Source organism: Lingula anatina, chromosome 9 (genome assembly GCF_051362555.1).
Source record: "Lingula anatina isolate TDL-2025a chromosome 9, LinAna3.0, whole genome shotgun sequence".
Lineage (NCBI taxonomy): Eukaryota > Metazoa > Brachiopoda > Lingulata > Lingulida > Lingulidae > Lingula > Lingula anatina.
The window spans coordinates 11,199,682-11,224,624 of NC_141775.1; the positions used below are offsets into that span (position 1 = coordinate 11,199,682).

Below are 24,943 nucleotides of genomic sequence, written 5' to 3' on the forward strand. Positions count from 1 at the left end.
GCCAAAATACTCTTAAATAAATAAATATATATTTGTAACATTTGTCTCTTTTTCAAAATGCTTCTCTTTCTCATTCCCACACCCAATCTAGAAGTTGGTCTTATAATGAATCCCATCTCTGCCAAATCCCAGCGAGAACTTCATCCCTGTTATAGTTTGACACTTATCCTGTCCCATTTTGATGACCAGCCAAGGTCATCTCAACTGACCCCTCATCTGTGTGACAGCTTCCGAGTTTGACATTAATGGAAAATTAAGGTGGGATTGATGATACAGTTTATGTTGATGGCCAGATGTAAAGAGAAAGAGACTCCATTGTGCCATGTGGAATAGTAAGACCCCATTCCCATACCTAGATCGATCTAGCAGGATCGATCCATCTCCGAGGGGATGCTCCCTATATTGCATTCAGATTAAGCAGCTCTGATGTCTGTCACGCCTACTGAAGCTTCTAAACGATAGTAACTTACCCCCTAACAGCTTAGGTAGGCATGAAATACAGTGGAGTTGCTTGCTGAATGCAATTTAGCAAGAAAACCCTCGGAGATAGGTCGATCCTGCTAGATTGATCTAGGTATAGGAACGTGGTCTAAGTTAATTGATCACCTCAGGCCCCCAGGATAAACTCCCTTGTCCACTCATATTTGAGTGACCACTGTCCACTCTGTGTTCATGTACTGACCATGGCTTTCCCACCACACATGGAAGTGATGAGTCAATCTGATTATGTGAGAAACTGTTGGCCAAATTCACACTGAAATATGCCTGGACTGCAACAGATCTGGTCAAACGTGTTCGATCAGAATGCAAAGAATTTACAATTATCATTTTCAAGGCATAGAAATGTTGATGCATTCAAAGCGGGATGTTTCAATTGTGACCCAATTGCTGACCACTCAATTTTTATGGCTTTTAGTTTATACTAACTTTTATGTTTATATCCTAAAATTCATTTATTTTTAAATCTTTTTTCCAGTCATCATGCCACATGTATTTTGCATCTACATATATGTTATAAAACTAATAGTAGAGTAGAGAGCCTGTAAAATGTAACCTGTACATATTTTAGTGCTCAATAAAGTATCATTATTATTATTATTATTATTATTATTATTTTATATTCTTTTGTGGAACTGGCATCTTCTGGAAGATGGTCATAGTTTACATTGACGAGCATGTAATTTTTTTGGTCAGAAGATAGTCAAAAATGGAAGATGGATCAACAATGGCAGTTTGGGAAGACTGTCAGAAAATATCTCAGGATCCACATCTGTAGTCTACCCTGGGGAAACGGTGTAAACGAGAACAACCCTGCTATCATGACAACGATGACTCAATAGGCTCTGGACACAGTGGTGTCCACTCTGGCCACACCTAGATCACCCACAGAGAGGGCAAAGTGGACGGGAGGTAATGAATGTCTTATTTGAATATCTGTCAGTGAAACTGGATTGAAAAGACTGCCCAAGACAAGATACAGGCATATGTACTGGTACACCTGTTTTGGTTCTCTGATTTGAATGTAAAAAGGGGTGGGCACATGAATGTGATCATTTTACTATTATTATTATTCTACACACAAAGACAACCATTACAAAACAATAAGTGACAAAGACACCTTCCACAAACCATTCATACACTGAGAATAAAAATTCTTGCAAATTATGATGTTAATTTTGACAATAATAATGCAAATAATAATATAGAAATTTTAAGTGAGAAAATCTTAATAGGCTACAACATTCTTTTCCAGTCATATGAATGTTTTTCTGGATGTGAAATCTCAACATGAATGTTATAATTAATCTGCTGAATCAAATAATAAATAGATAACACACAAACTATGAGAAATTTCTCAGGGACATGCCAGATATTAAAATAAAACACACACATAAAACAAGGATGTAACCCTTAGCTCTTTCTAAGAGACATTTATCTGGATGATAGGATATGAATCATAACCAAAGGAAGCCATGTCTCCAACTTTCCTGTTTATCCTAGATCATAAACGGAACAAAAAATAATAAAAACCGCAATAAACAAATAACACACTTCTTTAAAAAAAGGGGCAACAAGTCCTGCAAAAATAATGCAAGCCACAAGAACAAAATAAAAACGCCTCTTTCAAAGAAGCAACAACAATTGCTACAAAAATATTTCAGGCCACAAGAAAAACAAAGCATCTCTATCATTAAAGCACCAACAGGTCTCTACATATGATAGAAATAAGTGCAATAACAAAATACAGGAATCACAGGAAATACCATATAACCCAACTGCATTAACTATGTGTAACTTGAGAACTTAGATACGTTGGTGTGATTTAAGAAAATATTCTTTATCATAACTATCAGCATCAAAACTGACAAAAGAAAACATTGGTTTAATTCACACCACAGGGATCTGATCCTGAAGCTCTTCACCTCCATCATCTCTCGTTAGAAAAGTTATAGTGATTGCATTTCATCACACAGCGCCTTCAGCACATAATCGATGTATCATAAACTCAAACTGTTTTTGTCCTGTTTTATGTGAATTATTTTTGATTTTATTACATCATACAGAGTATTCAGCAAAATCTATTCATGACAAAATGAAATGCTTACTCAGAATCCTCATCCCCTTTATTGTATCTGACTAACTGAAAATTTCCTCAAATATTCCAATTAATTTCAAGATTCATATACAATATTTACCCTCAAATACACAATTCTTAATGAAACCCAATTACCTAAGATATATCCAAGTAGTCTACTAAAGAAAATTGGTTTTAAAAAATTAGTCATGTGTTATGCAAAAGAAGCCGGTTCAAGAACTGTTACGAAACAAAATCGAGCAGTGTGAATGCAGCCATCAAGAAGATCTCAGCTAGCACCTGTGGTGGAAAATGAAGTGTCATGGCAAATTAGACATTTCACCTATTTTGACAAGCCCCTCAACAGGGAATTTTTCTTTGTGATAGCTAACAAAAATGGAAGTATTAGAATGTAAAAAGGGAAGCAAGGGTCATGCCCCTAAACAGGTTATAGAATATAAGGGTAGAATTAGGCATAATGCAGAGGAAAAACTAAGGCTGTATTCCCAGAACTTTTAGATCGATCTATCCCCGCGGGGAGTCTCACTAGATTACTGTCAGATAATCCGGCTTTTAATGTCCGTCCCGCCTACTACAAGGGGTAATTAACTTTCGTGTCCGCTCGGCTGACAGCTATTTAGCGTGAACCCCCAGGGAGTTAGGTCGATCTAAAGTAGATCGATCTAATCTCTGGAAATGGGGTCTAACAGGAAATGTAGGGAATGTGCTAATGAAATTAGTCTGAAAATTTCATCTGTCTAGACGTGCTATGGTCAGTACATGACTGATCAGGGATAAAAGAAATGGAATTGAGAAAGGTTGGGTATTTCAACTAAAACGATGTCTTAATTCTTCATGAATATCTCCTTTTCACATCAAATGGAGATTCTATTTCTCTGGGCTGAGATGTCAAATTTCAAACATTGACAGAATTGTGGGATTTTACAAAAACTGTAGGATTTTACAAAAATTTATTGCTTGTCTGCAACAATAACACTTTTTCTTTTTAAAGTGGGAGCTGTATTCCTCTGAGCTGGCTCTTTAAGTTTCTAACACTGATGAAAAATATATGATTTAATGTAACCAAGAGAGATGCTTCCTGTAAAGCAATCAAGTACCTTTGTTTATATGTAAGCAAGTAAATGCTTAGAGATCATTTGCTGGCTTGTATCTAACAGCAGCAACAGTACACACTAAAAATTAAACAATTTCAGAATCAGTGTCAGAATCATTCCTTGTAACTGCACTGTTGTGTTTACTAATTTTCAAACAAAAAAATACTGCTATGAAAAAAATTCTGAAGTGTAACTCTGAACCCCATACCCCGTCAAGGATCAAGTGAAGGAGGCCCCTTCTATCAGCACATTTCTAATCTATGGCAGCCATTGTACCTCCCAGTAGATAGGCCATGTAGCATTAAATACACAATCAGTCATCCTGATTCTACATGCTAGGATATTTTGGGTCCTAGTTTTAAGAAAAACTTGAACAAAGAAAACTGCTACCCCCCCCCCCCCCCCCCCCCACTTTTAAGGAGGGATGAAAGATTGAAAAAATTAAAAGAAAAAAGATTGGAAGTACATGTAACTGTACACCACTTTCCGATTTCAATTTTTTGTTCAAGAGGAAGAAGTTCTAACATTGCAAACAATAAATATGCTATGTCAATTGATAGAAAAAAGTACTTTATAAATCATTTGCTTACATAAGTGGTATTTGCACAGTAATCATGTTAAATTACTTGTAAAACCCTTATATCTTTCTCGGTACAAATGAACTTCTTTCTGACATTAAGATAAAACAATGAAACAAGCTCTTGTTAATACCACATTCTTTAAAAAAGGACCAAGCTGTGCTTTCTCACCAAGTGTCAATTAATGTTGAAATAATGATCAAAATATGCCCGTTTCTATCCACCCACATTTCACGCCTCTCTTTGGAATGAAGAAATGTTTTCTGATTATTAAGTACACAATACCAAACCTTTCGTTAAGTCTATTTTTCTGTCTTGCTATCCAACCAAACCACCCATCTAGTATTCTTAACTCTGTGCTAGACTTTATTTTTTCTACATATTTGCGATTATTGTGGTTGGTAAGGGAACTGAAATACACAACACTGTTTGTCTCATTTACAAGCAAATTTCTCCGAATCGGCCTCTGAAACTTTTCATATTGTTATTCCATTGACACCAGCTCAACTGGCATGCTTCTGATGGCAAACAGATTCTTTTTTCCCCAAATATGCTTTGAACTCTATTACTTCCTCCATACCATGTCCTTCATGTGCATTCTCATGACACAAGGGTTTGTTTAATTGACAGAAATTGGGCACAATTTGGTAATGAGGGTCAGAGGGAGTAAGCCTTCTGTCACCTATTAGAGTAATGGCATGGCTGTCGATGTTGAATGTGATTTCTTTTAGATAATCGGGACGAGTTCTATGTGTGCCCCCCTCCCCCCCACACGTACCGTTCATTTCCATAGATTAGATCGACCTACTTTAGATCGACCTAACTCCCTGGGGGTTCACGCTAAATAGCTGTCAGCCGGGCAGACACGAAAGTTAATTACCCCCTTACAGCTTGTAGTAGGCGGGACGGACATTTAAGTCGGATTATCTGAAAGTAATCTAGTGAGACTCCCCGCGGGGATAGATCGATCTAAAATCTATGGGAATAGAGCCAAACACTACTACTGACACACACACACATACATACACACACACACACACAAGTGCAAATATGGAATCACAGTTCAATCACAAAAACATGTACATGCATGCACACACACACTACCTAGCCCTCCCCCACTGAAAAGTAATTTCAAACAAAAAATGTCACAATTTCCATTTGTTTTTGGTGAAAGGCTAACACCTCTTCCGTAAGCCCTCCTATAAGAAGAGTGAACCTTCATTGTTCCCAGTGATTGTTGCTCATGTACGTGTCTCTGGCTGTCGGGTGATATTCTCAGAGACCAAGATTAATGTTTGTTTTATACAATGCCTTTTTATTCCACAGAAAAATGAGACAAACTTGGTGCAGTGTATGATAAACAAAATGTTAAGTGGTGTTTACTGAAATCAGTTTCAATTTGCTCAGAGCAAGATTTATGTGTCTAAAATACAATATCTTTTTTTTTCCAAAATGCATTTATCTTGGTTTGGACATTAATTAACATATGAAACTTGGTACAATAGACAGTTTTTGAAATATCTGAAATTTCATAATTGTACCAACAACTCCCAAAGGTACATGAATTAAGCATTTTTTTCTTGTGGGTTGGACCTCATCCCAAAATAGGCAAATCACTATCTCTAGGATACAGTATATTAAAATGTACTTCAGTGTATGGACATCTGCCTTTAGAAAGTCTCAAAATCAGATCAGAAAGCTTTTTTCATCTCTTCTTGGTAATTCAGTACACCACATGAGGTGCTCTGTTGATCTGGTCTGTTTAGAATACCACTTGATTTTAATTAGCAACAAGCATGTGTCTAAACTGATAAAGATAAACCATCTTCTTCTCCTCTTACCTTTCCTATTGCATGTTATTTTTTTCACATATTAGATCTTTTTCTGTCTCTCTGCTCCTGTCTGCTACACAGATCATGTTCTAACCTATAAATCACCGCGCTCCCCCTACCTAATACGTAATGCCATTTTCTGTAATTTCTTACTGTTTCTCTTATTTTTCCCTCTAACCTCTCCCCCCCCCTACACACACACACACACACACACACACACACACAACTATTTCTTAATCCTGCTTTATCTTTCTTGGCAACCTGTCCTTATCTTGATACTAGTATATCTTTCTACGGATCAGCCGCGTTGTTCACGCATCATCTCTCTCTCTCTCTCTCTCTCTACCCCTATCTCTTCTCCCTCCTTGCTTCTTTTTTTCTCTTTCTCTCTTTCTTCCTACATGTAGCAAGCTGAAAATCTAAGCTATATAGTTTCCCTAACCTCTCACTCAAAACTCCTAGCTGCAACCTTCAGTACAAGATGAACACATATACAATAGACAATATGACACCTAGTGATTTTTTACAGCTTTGAAACAACACAATATTACCAGTAGAAATACTACTACTACATGATCAGCACACGCCCATGATGGCACAATGTTTCTTCTCAAAACAAAATTATTTTTTGAGAAGGTGTGGATTGTGTAAGATGGCATGTTTTCGAGGGCAGAGAAAAAGTCCATTAAAAACCATTTATCATGGGCTGGTGTTATGAAAGGGTGTTTGTTGAGATGTGTCAGTGTAGACTGTTTTAATGTACAGTCTGTATAAAAAAATAGCTGTTAGTTTTACTAGTATGATGTCACTGTTTGCACAGGTGTCATTGAAAAAAATATCATTATCCTCGTCAGCTTGCAGCAATTTCTGAATGATTTGCTCTGTCTCTGATTTTTTATTTGATTTGACTTTATTGAATACACTGAAGGCAAAGGTTTAAGCGAAATGCCTGTTCGACAACTATGGATAAATGTGTACCATACAAGAAAAATACAAGAAATGCACATCTCTCTCTCTCTCTCTCTCACACACACACACACACACACACGCAAACACATACACACAAGCAACACACCATATAACCTCCAGAAGTTCACAGGTAAAGTCAACTCAAGATGAAACACTTTATGGGGCACCCAAAATCAGAAAGGGTGAGAGAACAACTTCCTACCCGCTGTCTATTTCTGCCCATCTTAACCGAGAGACGTCAGAACAATTTTGCAACCTTGTCTATTTCTCCACAGGTGGCTCTGAAAATTTAAGGAAGATGTGTTCCCTGGTTGACTTTTGACTATCTTTGAAGGGATCAGCAGACGAGGTTGTGTTTATCTGAGGAAATGTCGGATTGCCCAACCTTCATGGAAACTTATAAAAATATAGATATATTGCCCTATTTTTAAAACATTGTCCTGTTTTTAGTCTTCAAAGATAACTCAGATATAAGGCTCTTTTAAAGCAATATAACTAATATAATTTTTAATGGTGGAGAGAAACGGTGTTAAGTGGTTTAAAATCTTGGTTAATTTTCAGGAAAAGAAATATCTAGCCTTTTTAGGGGCTGGCTACATTTTGCCTGAAGGCCATGTCTGGTGACATTTGCAGATGCCAAATTTACATTCAGTTTTCCAAGAATGTTTTCAAGTAAAACATCAATTTATTGAAACTCAGTTGTACCACAGCGAAAGCAGTTTTTGCACAATTACAAGCACAGTTATGACAAAATCAAAACCCTACAAAGTTCTGGGTGTTTATAAAACAAGCAAGGTGCTGTCTCTCAAATCCTTCAAGTATCCTTGTCAGAAAGATGCATTCAAAAGATTCCATGAATTACTCTGTTACCTGTCAGTGGAAAGGTGTGTGTGTGTGTGTGTATGTGTATGTGTGTGTGCACGTGTTTGTGGTTATGTGTGCGCACGTGTCTGCAATGCATTTGTGCGCATGCACATGTGCGTGTGTGTGTATGTGTGTTTATGTGTGTGTATTTGTGTGGGAGGAGGTGCAGGGGTTTAACAGAAAAACATCTTACATAAAGTTTGAGCGACAACAGTTGTCAAACCCAGCCATATCAGCTGGCTAAAATATCCTTCCGTCTTACAGCACAATACTAACAACAATAGCAACTTCCGATTGCTTCCGTCAACCACCCGATAAGCGGTGACTGTCTTCACAGATAGCATCTAACCCTACCTAGTCCGGCTAATGGTATCGAGAGCAGACAAATGGTTGTCGGACATGACTGCTCACAGCTTAATAACAGCGACTGCGTTGACTCCTGTAGATTGACACAACAAAGGACGCAGCATGATGGGTCTCTTTACCACACTGACATTGATATAAAGTGCTACCTCCAAGTTGAACTGATATACCCAGATAAGGGATGGACTTGTAGTATTTTGAAACCAAAACATGGGGTATTTGTATGTTGTTCTTTGTAGTAAGTTCTTGCTAAGTGTTTTTTGAGAGGACAGTAAAAGAGAGGACGAGAGAGAGAAAGACGCAAGAGGGAAGGAAGACCCAGGACAAAACAAAAAAGAGGCACAGGAAAAGGAGTTCTTAACCCTGGAGAGAGGAGTGGGGGTGAGGGGTAGGGGTTCATTTCAACTTATCTCACTCAGTCCTCACTTCAAGCTCTTAAGGAGAAACAAAATAAAGATCTCAGTTCTGATGCATCATTTTCTTTCTTATTCCCTTCATTTCTTTCTTCATATTTTGTAATTTATACAAAGAGTGGATTCAAGCAATCTCCACATATTTATCTGGCAAACTGCTGAAAAAGAACAGTCAAAGTTGACATTAATACTGGTCTCTCAGACCACATTCACAACAGCAGACTAACTAGTCTGCAGATCAAATATGTTGACCAACTCAAATGATTGTTGCGTAATTAATCCCAGCGATGAATCCATTTAGTATCTACCAGGGGGATAAGTTGGCAAGCTTTTCAGTGGGCTGCCATCTAGTTAGTCCGTTGTACTGAATGTGGCCTCAGCGTCCATGAACAGGCCTTACAAACAGATCAGGCATTTACTAACACTACCCGCAGTCTTTAAGTCTTCAATTATTTAGCACCAACAAAGCGATACCTAGCACTAACATTCATCCACTGTGGTAGTGCTGGTTAATCCGTGGGTTGGTGGTTGATATGGGTGTTGGTGCTATAAGATCTGTGGGTAGTGCTAGTAAATGCCTAATCCATTTATAAGGCCTGATGAAAAGCCCAGTTCACTTACCATACTGACACCTGGGACCCTGAAAGCCTGCTGGACATGAGCAGAGTTGAGCTCCGTACCCCACTCCAGCCATACATCTGCCTCCATTAAAACATACGCCACTACTGCATACAGCTGGAAATACAGAATAATATCGATATGAATATGGTTTCTGACATTATCAACATCAACAAAAATATTCATTTAATATTTCACCTTGGATCCAATAACCACAAGATTTCATGTAACGAGAATTGTCCAAATGAAAAAATTAAAGTACAATAAGATATGATTGTAGCTTTTTTCTTTAAATATCAGAGCTTAAACTTTTGCTCAGGCGTTAGATGGTGTGTGTATGTGTGTGAATATGTACTAAATTGATTTTCTCAAAAGAAGCTGAAAATCTAAACAAGGGAAAAGATGTCACAAAGAGCATTGACTTTTCTCTAGTATATGTCATTGCTGAGAAATTTTGGAGAAAGAAAATCTACACTCTCTTGCAGAGAAATTTCACTTTTCATGCTTCATATAATGCATATGATATACACTAGTCCAAATGTGGACCGTTTAGATATGAAATTCATCACCAATTTTCAAAGCAAATATTTCTATCATCCTAAATACTTAGGAAAATTATTCAAAAATGTGAAAAGATATTATATTTCCTTTATGTGAAATTCTTCTGAACAATGCTGGCAGCATAACAGACATTGTTGAAGTTTTCAAAAGGGCTCATTTTCAGGTCACCACATTTCCTGCTAAACAAAAAATATCTGATTCAGCTTAATTAGCACATAATTGGGATTTAAGCAGAGATTCCCATGCACCATTCCATTTCTTGTCAAGATCAGAATCTTATGGCATGGGGCAACTTATGTGCTGTGATCCTCCCATGAAACAGGTTTGGATGGATTATATATTTAGTTATTTTCCCTTTACACCTTGACAGCCATCTACCTCACTTTTTTATTCTTGAACAACAACAACAAAAACAATGGTAACAGAAGCTTCTGTGAATGTCCTTGTGTTTTTATAACAACTAGTGTATTTCAAATATTGTATACACGACAGAATATCTTACTTATAAACTAACAATCAATCCCAAAATCTAGTTATGCTCACAAAATTCTTTATCACAACAATAACCCAAGTTTTATCAAGCATATATTTTAAAATGTTGAAAGAAATACGAGTAACCTGACCTCTGCCGAAGAAATGAAAACATCAGTCGGGAGAAATACAAGCAATTTACTCAGTTTTCTCCATAATAAAAAGAAAACCGTGTCAGACATTGTGCAAAATTTTGGAAGAAATTCAAGACGTCTGCTTATTTTCCACTGATTTACTATAATTCATCCATAAAACAGGTGGAGGGCGCTGACACACAATCGAAACCCACTGAGAGGGAAACATAAATTTCTCCTACGAAACATTAAATGCTATTAGGAAAAAAATCGGAATCAATTACTTCAGAGTTATGTCAAATTTGCTCATTTTTGATTGCCTCACTAAATCGTCATCCTATTAATGTTCCACACATGGTGAGCAAACGGAGGGTAGTATTTTGGGATTAATTTAAGAAAATGTCAGGGCTGTAGACAGCAATTTTAATGCCCCCCTCCTCCATCCCCAGTTATTGCAACGTGAGAGCCTAATATCTGTACTTTCTTTACCAGAGAGCTTCAGCCTGTCTTACACATGGTTCGGTCAGATCACAGACTCAAAAAAATTCCACTTTTCATAATCAACTTGTCTAAAGATGAAATCAACAGACAATGGAAAAAATCTAAAACAACATGTTTTGATTCTGTATCTGATAGCTTACATGTGCTTCCTTCAGTTTATCACTGCAACAACTTTTTTCACATACATCTACAAATAAGAAAAAGATGGGAATCTTACTGGGACAGGGTCCTACATGTTTATAATGGCCAATGTCTCTGTCACTACTTTTTCCATTTTATGATGCGCACATATCCCATCAACTTATCAAAAAGAAATGAAATCCTCAACTTACTAGTCTGCAACAACAAAATGATACCGTGAATGATATATACTGACACAGCATTATGTTCCTGGCTCTGACATGTAGCCAAAGTTTCATAAATATTGAAGTAATCTGGTTCCTCAAAAGTTAGATAGATGGCGCTAGTTGTACACTGGTGCCCTTCTGCATCTCCCCCCCCCCCCCCTCATCTTAAATAACCAACTACCACCAATACACCAGGACCACCACCTTTTATCTTTTGGTTATGACCTTGCGAGTATGCAGTTGTATACAGCAGTCATTTTTGAAAAGAATACTTTTGGGAAAAAAAACTTGAGGAATCAAAGAGCAATGGTGGTATTCATGGGAACCTCCTTTCTCTGTTCATTACAAGGAAGAGTAAGAAAATGATTCTTCAAAGAAAGTTTTTACAAAGGGCCTTTTGTGACTTTTTTTGTAAAATAATGCGCATCCACCCTTCCTTCCTGCACTATTGGCAAGAAGACCAGCACTGTATCCATTGGGTGTAAGCTCCATTACAACATTACTGTTCCTCACAGAAGATGTTGATATCAAGCAGCAATCAGTTTTAAAGTTCAATAATCGATTTTAAAACAATCAGTGTTGATGAAAGATCAATCATTTCAATGAGAAGATTCAGGAAATTGAATTGAAACAAAACCAGGATACGATTGCCCAATGAACCGCCTCCTAATCCACTCAGACAACATGGGTTAATTTAGCAAAGGTGTTTTTCTTCTGGCAACTCTTGATTGTTTGATTCGGTTTGGCAAATCATGGAGAAAACAGTGCAGAAATGGCACTGCTGAGAGAGAGAGAGAGAGAATGATCCATACTGCAGACTGCAGCCTCACAACATCAAATTAAAGCATCCTTATCTCACCCTTACAAAACCAATATAGTGGGACACAAAAGGCTACAACATTTTGCCCAAATAACTTTGTCCACTTCAACCCAGGACAAAGAAAAAAGTGAAAAGATGGATACTTTCCACCCACCTGTCTAGCACTAGTTGACTTGATTACAGGCGTCTAGACAGAAATTAATTGAATTGCCAACCTTGTGTGACAGCCAAGAGCAGGGTCCAGGCCAAGAAACTCATTTAAGCCAATGGCCCAGTCAAATAGCCATCACCTTCTAGCTTATTTATAACCAAGACTTCACTGAATAAAATATTAGACTGGGTTCCCATGCCTAGATCGATCCATATGGATTGACCTAACTCCCTGGGGGTTCATGCTTAATTGCTATCAGCTTAAGAGGCTCAAATGTCTGCCACGCCTACCGAATCAGCTAGAGGGGTAATTAACTTTCTTGCGCGCTCAGCCTCCCCGATAGCAGATAGCAATTTAGTGAGACTCCCTGCAGAGATAGATCAATTCAAATATCTGTGGGAATGGTCCCTTATTTTCAGGCATGGTCATCTCATGACTCTTATCCTCCACTTCAATACTGAGCCATATTGGGGAAAAAATTTAAAGATTAAGTTGTGTTATTTTCAACACACTTCTTTAAAATTAGGGGTAAAACATTTTATACAATTTACTATCTATGGCAGCTTGATAAATGAAATAATCAAAAAGCACTGCATAGTTTATCTATGCTTATTTCAGTAATCTAAATAACTCAAAGTAAATACCCATAAACAAATCTGAATTGGATAATTCAATAAAATAAACAATTTTATCATCAAAGCAATAGCTGCATGAACTTATTCCATGTGGTTGACTATTCTTCCTTCTGGTTTCCTAATAAAATCTTTTAAAAGACATTTCCTCAAATATTGGTTACTTTATTTCTACATGCAGTGCCAATTTAACAAACTTCCATCAGTATACCCCCCCCCCCCCCACCAACCCATCCCCAATCAAAATCATCTTTCAAAGGTCATGGCATTGTGACCAATCAAAACAATCCTTACATTGTTCCCCAAGGGGCAAAGCCACTTTTAGCCAAACTGTTAAAACTAATATTGTGCTTTTCTTTCGGTAAAATAACCTTATAGCATTCCCCTCCCCTTTAAATCTCTTCTATGTATATAATTCTAAAAGAATCATTTTATCTGTCACAATATATTAATGTGGTTGCGATGTACTGGTCTAAAAGTTTTAATAACTAATGGTGGGCTGGCGCTAATTGTTAAAAAGTAAACTAATAAAGCATACTGTGTAAACAAAACTTGCAGACAATGTAACAATGCAGTTAATGTATGAATAGGTGTGTTTACACTGGGCAAATTCAGACCGATATATGTTTTAGGCAAAAGAATATATAAAGACACTTGAAAGTCCATAGTTTTTCAAGAATTTGGGTGCTTCCTCACACTAAACTAAAGCTAAAGATATGGAAGTGAAATGGGTCAATAAAAAGAGTTTGAGCTGATTTCACAAAAGAATCTAAGATGGAAAACTGCTTTTAGGTTGAAGAACAAAAGCGTCATTTCAGTTAAAATATGTAGCACGCTATTAACAAAACACATTTGTTGGTCTAAAACATTGGACCTCTCCCTCCTTTTATAAAACAGGGGTTATCTTTCAGGATTCAATTAGGAATGATTGATAAAAAGACAAGATTTTTGTATCACAGTTATGACCAACTTTCTTGGATCTTAAGTTCTGTTGCATTAGTCCTGAACTGGGTGAACATAAAGAAAGTCCAAATTGGCTGTGTGTAAATTTTGCTATTTGCTGAACAATCTTCCGCAGGGTGTGTGTATATGGCACATTGTGCAGGCAATGAGGGATACACGCATACATATCCCAAAGAGAGGCTTAATCCTAATCCAATGTACTTAATCCTAATCCCTGTCCCCGCAGGCACGACCTGATTTGTCACATTAAGCTGATGGGGTCATCTGGGACTGATAGTGAGTGAGGTGGTCAAATACCTAAGTCTTCTCACTTCTTCAGCTGCATTCACAGCAGATTTAACTTGATCCTATAGAAAGAGTAGCTGATGTCCTCAAGGTTTAAGGCTTCGTTCACATGCAATGTCTATTTTCCAAATTCTATTTTCTATTCGCGCTATCTTATGATCACGGTCTGTGCCCTAAATATACTGCCGCGTAATTACTGGCAGCGCGAGCCAGTTACTTAAAGTAAATTATAGTAACTGGCTCGCGCTGCCAGTAATTACGCTGCGGGATATTCAGGGCACAGACCGTGATCATAAGACATACCGCGAATAGAAAATAGAATTTAGAAAATAGACATTGCATGTGAATGAAGCCTAAGTTTCACATGATGTGAGTGACTAAAGTGGATCATTATGTATGTTAATCTTAGGACTCTATTCGACTAGTTCTAATTCTCTAGTTCTCATTCTAATTCAAAGTTGGTGGATGGATTGAAATAAAGCTTCAACAGCTAATGATAAAAGGTTAAAAGATGTTACTATGGTGATCTGGACAAGTTCAGTGTCATTGAGCATCAACAGGTGAATTGGACAACAACTCCAATGTTTTTTTTTTTTTTTTGGTCTGAGGAGAGATGGGATTTCTGTGCAAACCATCATCTGCAGAAATTACAGGGTCCAACCACTGAAATGTATCTGTCAATCAATTAAGAGAGACCGTCTCCTAGTCACCAGTCTGAAAAAAAATGGCATAATATTGACTACGTGACAGCAGTGTCAAAACAAATTTTTTTCTGGTGTCACCTGAAAATGACCTTCAAACAAAATTCTTCTCTGACATCTGGCACTGATGGGTCAAACAAAAACATTTTTATATCTCAGCGGTCTGATAGACCCAGTCTAAACAAAAACCTTAGGAGGGGGTCATCTTGCCATGGAAGTCAAATAAAATATTGACATGTGGCAGACAGCAAGGCTGTCCTGTCACCAAGGAGGCTGTCCTGTCACCAAGGACGAAGGACGCATTCACACTGATAAAGATAAACAGGCACAAAACAAGTAAAACTGATGCCACAATGATGCACTTACAGTCACCTGGTGATTGCCCAGTTCAGTATTTTCTAAAAGACCAAGAGACGATGAATTTTAATCATAAAAGGTCAATCTAATCCAATACAATCCTCTACTAATACTGTCTGCTTATATAGTAAGAACTCAGTTAAGCCAGTATAATGCAACTGGAAATGTGACATAAGAAGACAATAAGTCCCCATTGCAAATGGTAAAGGACACTCTCGTCTGACGGCAGTGAAAGGCTCATTAAAGTTAGGGAGTAAGGGGAAGCACTGGCTACTAGGATGACGCCTTTTAGTAACATTATGAACTGGAGCAATTTAAACTGGTATAGAACTTACTCATAATTACCTCCAGCAATGATGAATTTTCTTAATTCATCTGCACTGGTTGGTTGGTTTATTTGCCAGCAGACAAGATATGTCAAACAGTTCTTCAAAGATTTAAATGAAATTTCAAGGATGGACACTTATTCAGGAGAGAAAGAAGTAATTACAATTTCCACTGAATCTTGGTCTCCTAGAATACAAATATTATAATCTTAATTGTCTGCATCTTTGAGATGCTCTACGAATTTTAATCAGTTTTAACAAAAGTCAAATCACTACATAACATATCTGAGGAAATAAAAGACGATTAACATATTTCTCATGTAATATGACAAGCTTAGACAAATAACATATTTCAGTGTCAAAAGGAATGAAATATTTTCTAGTGCTACTCTGTAGACACAGCTGAATATAATAGCCCTGAGCATGTCAACTAAACTGGTCTAGACAAATATGTGTCTCTTTCTATCATCAGAAATCTCATAGTAACAATCAAATAATAACAGTCCTAAATACCTGCCAACATTTTTCAAAGATCTTAATTGTTTAGGAGTATGTGCACCTTAAGTTCAGAGTTTATTGCATGTGCAGTTAAGGGTAAGATGTTGCAATGATGCTGATGGTACAGCATTCAATCCAAGTTTGTCTCTAAACTCAGGGCTGTGGCCACAAAATCCATTGAAAAATTGATTGATTGTAGCACTGACTTTCATAGAAGACACCCCCCCCCCCAAGACACAACTAGGAATACTACGTTAGAAGAGGAAAGTATACACACTTTCATTTCAAAAACACCAATTACAAATAATAATGACTTTGAAGTTTCATCAAAACATCCGGAGGGTAATAACTTAAATCTTGTCATTTGACTACTCTAGATCTGTGAATTAAATGTAAATTGTCTATGAATTTTCTCACCATCAGTACACCTCAGTATTGTGTTATATCGTTTTTTTCAATCTTTTCTTTTTTTAAACGAACTTCACGGCAAATAAACCAGCCTTTCTATCAGCAGTCACATCAAAGCGAGTGTGAAGACGGATCACACTTAGTCCAGCCAATTAATGACCCTTGACCACATAATAGCCCTTGTCCAGACGTAAAACAGGACAAAACTGTGACACGAAACTTAACCCGCCCTCCTCAACATCATCCAACCTGTCTTAACACCCATCCATCTTCCTGTTAAGACAGATTTAAACACTAGTTAATTCAAGCTTTAATGGAAGGTTTAACGTCCATTCTGGCTGGCCCTGGGCGTCCTGTTTTAACCCTAGCGTTGGCTGCATTCACACTGGGCTCATCTTTGGTCAACTATTACATGGACTTTCTGTGCTTGTAATCAAGCGTATTATTCAGTTAAGCTGATAGCAGTTAACGAAAGTCTCCGCAGAGTAAGGGTGCTTCATATAGAACGATGATATTTATGGGAATGGGGCCTAATATTGATAATGTCTTGTTACCTATTTGACACCACCATCATCAACAATACAATGGCACATTGTAAACACATAACTGGAGCAATGTAGTTAAATCTGAGCAGCCATGTAAAAATGATGTGGATATTACAACGTCATGGAAGTCAACATCATGTAATAAAAGAAGAGGATTTTTACATCTTGCAAGCCTGTAGCTATATGTATTTGATTGCTTGAGAGCATGCTGCAAACTATACGCAATTAAGAAAACAACCGAATCAGGACTGCTCCAGAGCCAAAAAAATAAAAAAATAAGAGAAGTCCGAAATTGCCCCATGTGAACGGAGCCTAGACTAAGAGCACAAGAGAAGAAGTGATTTAAAGTTACTTCTTTGTCAAGAGGTAGATTGTTGAATTGTGGGCCTTAAATTGAAGCATTTTCAGTAATTCAATTTTGTAAAAACCTCATTTCTCATCTGTCAAGTAGTGACATCTCAGATTCTGTCAGATTTTGTCAGCCATGTCCTTCTTATAAGTAACATAATGGTAGACTTTGCCTCCTGAAAGCATGTAAATTAAACTTTTTTTCTAAAATGAATTATCTTTCCCAATTTGAAAATGCCCTATTAATTATAAGAAATTCAAGTTTTTATTGTATATTTTTTAATCAGAAATATAGCCAAAATATATAGACATCCACTAATTGCTACAAGTGGGGTGAAATAAGAAGAATAACCATGCTACATAAATCAAACCATGTGATTGTTATACATGAGGACTTAATTACAGATGGCTCTATATCTGTTTAATGTTAAATCTACTGTAATCACTATGATAAACACAAAGGCCCAGTTCATGATTTTGCATTGTTAAATGGATGCTTTTTTTCTGACACAGTAACACCCATCTCTGCAGTATGTACACTGCATGTGTTTCTCTCTCTCTCTCTCTCTCTCTCTCTCTCTCTCTCTCTCACACACACACACATACACACACACACACACACACACACACACACACCGAACACACACATATTCACCCCCTTTCCATGTATCAAACACAATCAGCTTTAACCTCTCAAAAAATCTGCTTTTTCAACAACGACTTCTGTCCTTTCTTCCAGATACATAAATAATACCATGTCATTGAAATGACACAAACTTTATCAAACATTCCTCGAATCTAGGGGCAATATTTATCCTGGTCCGCGTGTTGAATGCACTGAAAAAGAGGTCTGTGTTTGGGAGCTGAAAAACATGCTCAGTTAAATGTCAGACCACACAAGCTGAGCATTTCATCATTTCTTGATTTTCAATTACTATTACTGGTACATTTTTGTTATAAAATAGTGCATTGCAACAAAAGAGTAACTAAACCTCTACCTTTGTGCCAAATTAAACTCCACTGCAAAGAGGTTTCAGCTTGTTATTGTAATAAAAAGGCACACATGAATGAAGTCCCAACTTTAAAAAAAAATCAGTTCTTCCATTAATTCTGATAATGTGAAGAAATGAAGGTAGTTCTCTGACCAAAATTAAGAAGCTTTTACCAAGATTAATCCAATTATCACAAAATATCCTTTTGGCCATAAACAAGGATCAGGTTGGCCTTTTCTTACCCATAACAGGGAACATTTTTCTCTAACAAGAACACAATTGTTCATAATGTTGGGACATATGTTTTTTGTTACTGCTCATTTAATTTCAATAGAGGGCCATTTGTTTGCCCACCGCAGAGTAAAAGTACTAATCAGAACATTTAATGTTTTGGTTGTCTCAATAATTTGACCACAAATGGTCAAATTGTCCATGTCGCGGTAGTTTCATGTACTTTACACTTGCACTTTAGAAAAAGTTATAATTTATGTTTTACATACAGATATAAAATATAGTGTCCCATTATTAACTTTCTATTGTTCTTTTGTATTCAGTCTTTTTAAGGCATTCTTTGGCAAAAGCATATTTTTCCATATGATAAGTTTTTTCAAATATATTAAATAACGTGCAATTATGTATGTAGATGATGAGAGGCCTACAGCTGATTCTCCTTGACCAGAAAAACAGGCAGTACATGCTAACTGTAAGATCAAATATCTTACTTCCTCATCATCATATCAGCCAACATTTTTTAAACAAAGATCTTAAAAGCTGTAAATTGCAAACACACTTTCTCTCTTCCTCTCTCTTCTTCTATATATCTCTTCCTTTTTCTCTTTCAAATATGGTAATACTTGTTCATGTGCATGTACACACACACACATAGAGAGAGAGAGAGAGAGAGAGAGAGAGAGAGAGAGAGAGAGAGAATGCATGCACATACATTCTCTTCCTCTCTCTCTCTCTCTCTCTGTTTCTCTTTCAAGCATAAACACACAAACACACACGCACGCACACACACATAGAGAGAGTAGCTGTGGGCTGTTCTTTATCATGACCTAATCACATTTTCTGCTTTTCCACCTCCAATGACGTAACACCTTCACAATGAAACGTTATCAGCCTGGAGACATTTTCTACCAATAACAGACAAACAGTATACCATTACCAATCACCAACTTCTCCAAGGAGGTGGGCAAAATTTACTGCTACTGAGTAAATAAACAGGCTAAAAGATTTTCATCACCACAACCCGTTATTATTTTTCCACACATTATATGTATATATTCATATCTGCCCTCACAATGGGTAGTATTGTTAATCTTTAACTGGATATCTTTTCTCAATTTATCTCGATCTGTCCAATTTAGAAAAAGATTTAAGGTTTGTTGCTTGCTATTTCATTGTTTTGACTGATTTGTCAAGCTTTTTTATCTAGTGAGAAATCAATTATCATCTTTTTATGCTATCTCTTAAATGTTCAAACCCCATTTTTGCAGAGAAGAAAAAAAATTCAAGCATGTAAATTTTTCTTTAAATTAACCTTATTCCCTGGTGGTTTTCCCTTTCTTTCATTACATGAAGAAAGAGCCTCAATATGAGACATATTGGACTAGAGAGATGATTCAGTAAAACAACCTCATCATGGCCTGGAAGTTTATTTAGTGTAACACACCCGCAACAGGTTTTGGTGGCTAATTACACCCATTACTCACCTCCTTCTGTAACAATGCTCTCAGTTTAGGTGTATAAACATAACACTGCCACTTTTCTACAGAAAACTGAATCTCTGTTTACTTTCCTTGCCATAATAAACAAAAAGTCATGAGGTGCAAGCGGCAAAAGTTTCTAATAGAATTGTTCTTCGTTGCTCTAATCTGCACTCCAGATGAAACCCAACAATTGCCCTTTTCAGGGCCCACAATCTTTACACAGCCAGTAAGATTGTAATTAAGTCATGTTTTGTGCGACTCACTGTTTGAGCAAAGCGAGTCAACTTGCGCTAACTAATTGAATGCATTACCTCATGTATTTATTTGCGTGTGTACATTTGATGGATGGAAGCTTGATAAAAAGAAAATATTCCATCGGGTGGGTCCTTCAATATTATCCCCACCCAGTGAATGTAGGATACTGGGTGAATTCCTGACATTAATGCACTAAGTTTATGGTATAATGGGAGGTTCAATATGTCAGCCATTGTGTTATTGTGTGAACAGTTTGTACGATATATGATATGTTTTTATTGGGGTAAGAAAAGCAGACATTAGAGAAGAGAGTTATGTGAAAGACAAACTTTTTTTGTCTTTTTCAGCCAAGAGACTAGGTGCAAATCTCTCTCTCTCTCTCTCTCTCTCTCTATGCATGTGAGTTTTCTCTCTTCCCCTCTGTGTGTGTGTGTGTGTGTGTGTGTGTGTGTGTCCCCCTCCCTCTCACTTCATGTGTTTTTTCTCTCTCCCCCGTCCCTTTCTCTTTCTTTCTTTCCTTCCCTCTCTCTCTCTCTCCTCCTCTCTTCCTCCTTCTCTCTCTCTCTCTCTCTCTCTCTCTCTCTCTCTCTCTCTCTCATGTGCAATGCTTTACTCTACTGCCCATTCTGGTCATGCACGTGTACGTCCATGCACATGTACATAATAATCACCCCTGCCTGAGCTCCATGCCCCTAGTTACTCAATCTAAGATGGATGTAATTCCAATTCAAAGAAAACATAGCACCAAATTGCCACCCCAAAAAATGTCCAAAAAATCAAAACCACCTCGAAATTGATACTGTACACAACGGTCAAAATACCTCAAAAACTTCAAAGAATTCTAAACCAAAGGTATACCTTTCCATTCAAGAGGGCTTTTTAGAGGTCACTCAGTGGTCATTTTATTGACCTACACTCTCTTAAAAAGACTGATACATTATTCGATATGGCAGGTGCCCCCTGTCCAGTTCTGACTGAACCATGTTGTGAATTAATTGCACATTGTACGGGGAAATACTTGAGATGGTTTCATCTGCCTAGCAAGTATTTTTGTCTGTGATTTATTTGTGTTTCTGGTGTATTGTGTTGTCAATTACAAAAACCTGAAGGAATCAACTGGAATAAAACCAGACATTCCCCTTCTCTAATTCAACTGTCCTCACCCACTCTGTTCAACCCCCTTTACATAGGTGGAGTCTGTTCTGCATCCTTTGTGCGACAATGAAACTGGCATTGCTGTGGTCTTAGAAAGGAGGCACAAGCATCGCATCGCATCGCTTTGGCTGCAGAATGAATGCTCAAGGATCAACCAGTTGTCAGCAGGCAAAGTATTTCTTTACTCTCAAACAGGGCTGTTAGTACTGCAGGACGCAGAAAGGATGCCATCCAGTGTAAAGAGGGCTTTACAGGACCTGACAGTGACATCATGTCTTATCGAAGATTGTTGCTTTTAAGAAAAAATTAATTGCTACAAATTTTGTTTATCCTATTACTCTGTTTTATGAACAAATTTGTAGATTAAATTCCTAATTTTCTGTCTTCTTTCCTCACTAATTTCATCCCCTCTCTCTCTCTCTCTCTCTCTCTCTCTCTCTCTCTCTCTCTCTCTCTCTCTCTCTCATCTTCTGTCATTCCAAGCACAAAAGGCAACATGGCAGTTCACCTCACATCCAACTCCGTTCGTAAGTAAAAAAAATTGATGTTCGAAACACTAGACCATCAAAAACAGATTAGCAGACTATTTCCCCTATTTCAGCACTCTATCATTCATTATGAGCACCCACTGAAATACTGCAAAATAATACACATCTCTCATTCCTAAAGAAGAAGGTGCTGCAAAGAAGCTCTACTTATGATCAGTTCAGTTATTTGATCATCTTAAACAAACAGTTCTGTCATCACACAATTGACTGTTTTTTTAAGCAGTGGTTTTTACGTTAAAAAGTCCCCCTTATGTTGAGAGATCCTATTTCAAAGGTTTGCATAAATTTCAGCTCGGTTTGGAGGGAATTGCCCATAATGCCTTTTCTATTAGTTCAGGCTGCTGAAAGAGTCAATTTGTTCAATAATATCAAGTTGTAGGTAATTACAGCAAAAAAGGTGAATAAGAAAAAAAAGACGTTATCATTTTTCCTGACAGTTCCATTACTTTGTTTAAAAAAAATTCATTATTTCCATACTGCTCTGTCCATGAAGGAAAATCAAAGAAGGACAGGGGCAGACATCCTGAAACTGTCGGTCCAATCGGTCACGACCGGGAAAATTTGTCTGGACCGGTAACAAATGGACTTGGTCAGTCCAAAGGACCGATAAGAGTTTTAAGAGCCGTAATTTTGAATTTACAGTCATCTTTTGACATCCTTCACTAATAAAATTATATAAAACCCAAAGTGTTTTTTCCCTTCCATTTGAAACCTATCACATTCACAAACAAAGTAAGGTACCCTAATCATATTGGTAGTATCTGTCTCAAACAAATAGAGTAATTTTCGGTCAGACAAAAATCCATTTGGTCCAGCAAATTTTTCATTACTGCCGGCCCAAATATTCGGCCATTCTGAAAAGTTTTCAGCATGTCTGCAGGGGAGGGGGATACTCCATCCTTCAACCCACCCATTTGTTATAAAAAATTAGTGGAATCAAGGTACATCGCAGTGATGGCAGTCATGAGTGCACAGAACATGTTTCAGAAGGCCTCAATGTGCATCATTTTCCACATTAAACTGAATACTTAATCTGGCATTTCATTTTGGCGACCCACTACTCTAATTGAATCATCCATGACAATTGGACTAAAACTATCAATGAATCATCAGATCATGCACAGAGCATACTCCAATACACATTTGATTAAAACCAGAAATCTCCGACTTTTCACTTCCACACAAAGGGGCATTGTCTGCATTCATTTAATCAAGAGCTTACTTAAGGATATTTTAAATCTAAAACTGGTCATTTCACAGTTAATTTGTCGTGTGTTTGTGTGGTCGAGGATTCAACAGCATGAGTAATACAGGTATTTTATATTAGTGGTCAATATCAGATGACGTAAAATGATACACTGAGGTCAAGTTCTGGTACTTTCTGCAGAAAGTCCTGAATGTGAGATCAACGCGAAAGATAGAAAGACTGGATTCTTGCAAATAAATAACTTCCACATCTAATCCATGAAGTCTTTACAATAAAACTGTAGGGTGAATTCATAGCGGGCAATAAAATGTTGAAATAGATCTTGAAATTGATCTGGCTACTTGCAATCTGCTTTTCTTCTTCTGACCACTAGGTTATCTGCTATAGCCCCTCTCAATGGCCATTACATAATACATGGCTGTTCCTCAAATACTTATTAAGCTCCCAACAAAGACACACCTGATAAAAACTGTGTCCTTTATCTAGGTGCAACAGGACACTGAAATTGGGCCTTTCACACTGTTTAGCTTTGATCATTGGAGAGGTACTTTCAGCTGCATTTCCAGTCAAGATGGGTCCATCCATCTCAGAAGGGCGGCTGATTGTGTTTAGCTCACCATAGGCTGCAAATCTAGTCCCTCTGTTATCCCACCATGATACATGCCATTGGATTCTCTTCTTATGTGAAGCTCATTATTTTCACTCAACTTGTTAAGATGGGCCCTCTTGGGTTGGATTGTTCTAACTGGACTAGAGACGTTCTGAATGGCCCCTATTGACAATGTATCTGGGACAGTGCTAGCTATTTTTTGGTTAACAAAATTGCTACCTTTCCATCACTTTTTTTCTCCAAATGTTTTAAATTTAACTAAAACAAGTCAAACCAACCCTATTTTGTTTAGCCAATTTAAGTCAGTTATAGCATTTGGCTAAATTGACGAGTGTTAGTGCTACACCAGTATAGTTTCTACCCTTTTCTCTATGATCGCATTCACAACGAGTTGAGCCAGTCTTTACAAATCCTGGGGACTAAATACGGTGGTCATACATGAAAGAAAAACCGCCTAATCTTTTAATAGTCTCTCCGCCTCTCACATGCCTCCCCACACGTCGTCCCTGCGGGGGGACAATCATTAAATCTCGGCTCCATTGGGACGACACATGGGGAGGCGTGTGGGAGGCAGAGAGACTATTAAAAGATTAGGCGGTTTTTCTTTCATGTACGTCCGCCATATTTAGTCCCCAGGATTTGTAAAGCCTGGCTCAACTCGTTGTGAATGCGATCTAACACAGTGAACATCAGGGTGAGAAGTCTCAACACAGTCCAAACGGCGGCTTATGTGAATTTCCCTTTGAAGACCCACTTGAGGGGGAGAATATTATCTAAATGAGATGAGGTCGGGTCAACCTCATACCTGACTTTCACACCTAGCTCCTGGGGGTTGGGAAGGCATCATTATCCCCCATTAAGTATTTAGCAAGGTAAACTGTTAAGTGATAAGTACCCTGGAGCAGTAAGCATGCATTCTCATCTGCTTTAAATTAAACTGTTTCAGCCCCATTCCAGGAAGCAGGTGGTTGAAAATCAGGGCTTGCAGACACCGTAAGTTCATTGATAATCCTCGAGGCTGTGAACTATTGTTTTAAGGTGTTATTATTTTGATGATGATGAGTACAACAACTGATCTATGTATTTCGC

General features: G+C 37.5%; 1 protein-coding gene across 2 annotated transcripts in view; it reads right to left on the reverse strand.

Annotated features, from left to right (window-relative positions):
- LOC106175953 (uncharacterized) overlaps positions 1-24,943 on the reverse strand; it is a 104,188-nt gene that overhangs the window by 44,242 nt on the left and 35,003 nt on the right. For both annotated transcript variants that reach the window (XM_086994941.1, XM_086994942.1), the window contains exon 4: positions 9,331-9,444. In XM_086994941.1, coding sequence (XP_086851067.1) covers positions 9,331-9,444 — 114 coding nt within the window. The remainder of the gene's footprint in view (positions 1-9,330; positions 9,445-24,943) is intronic.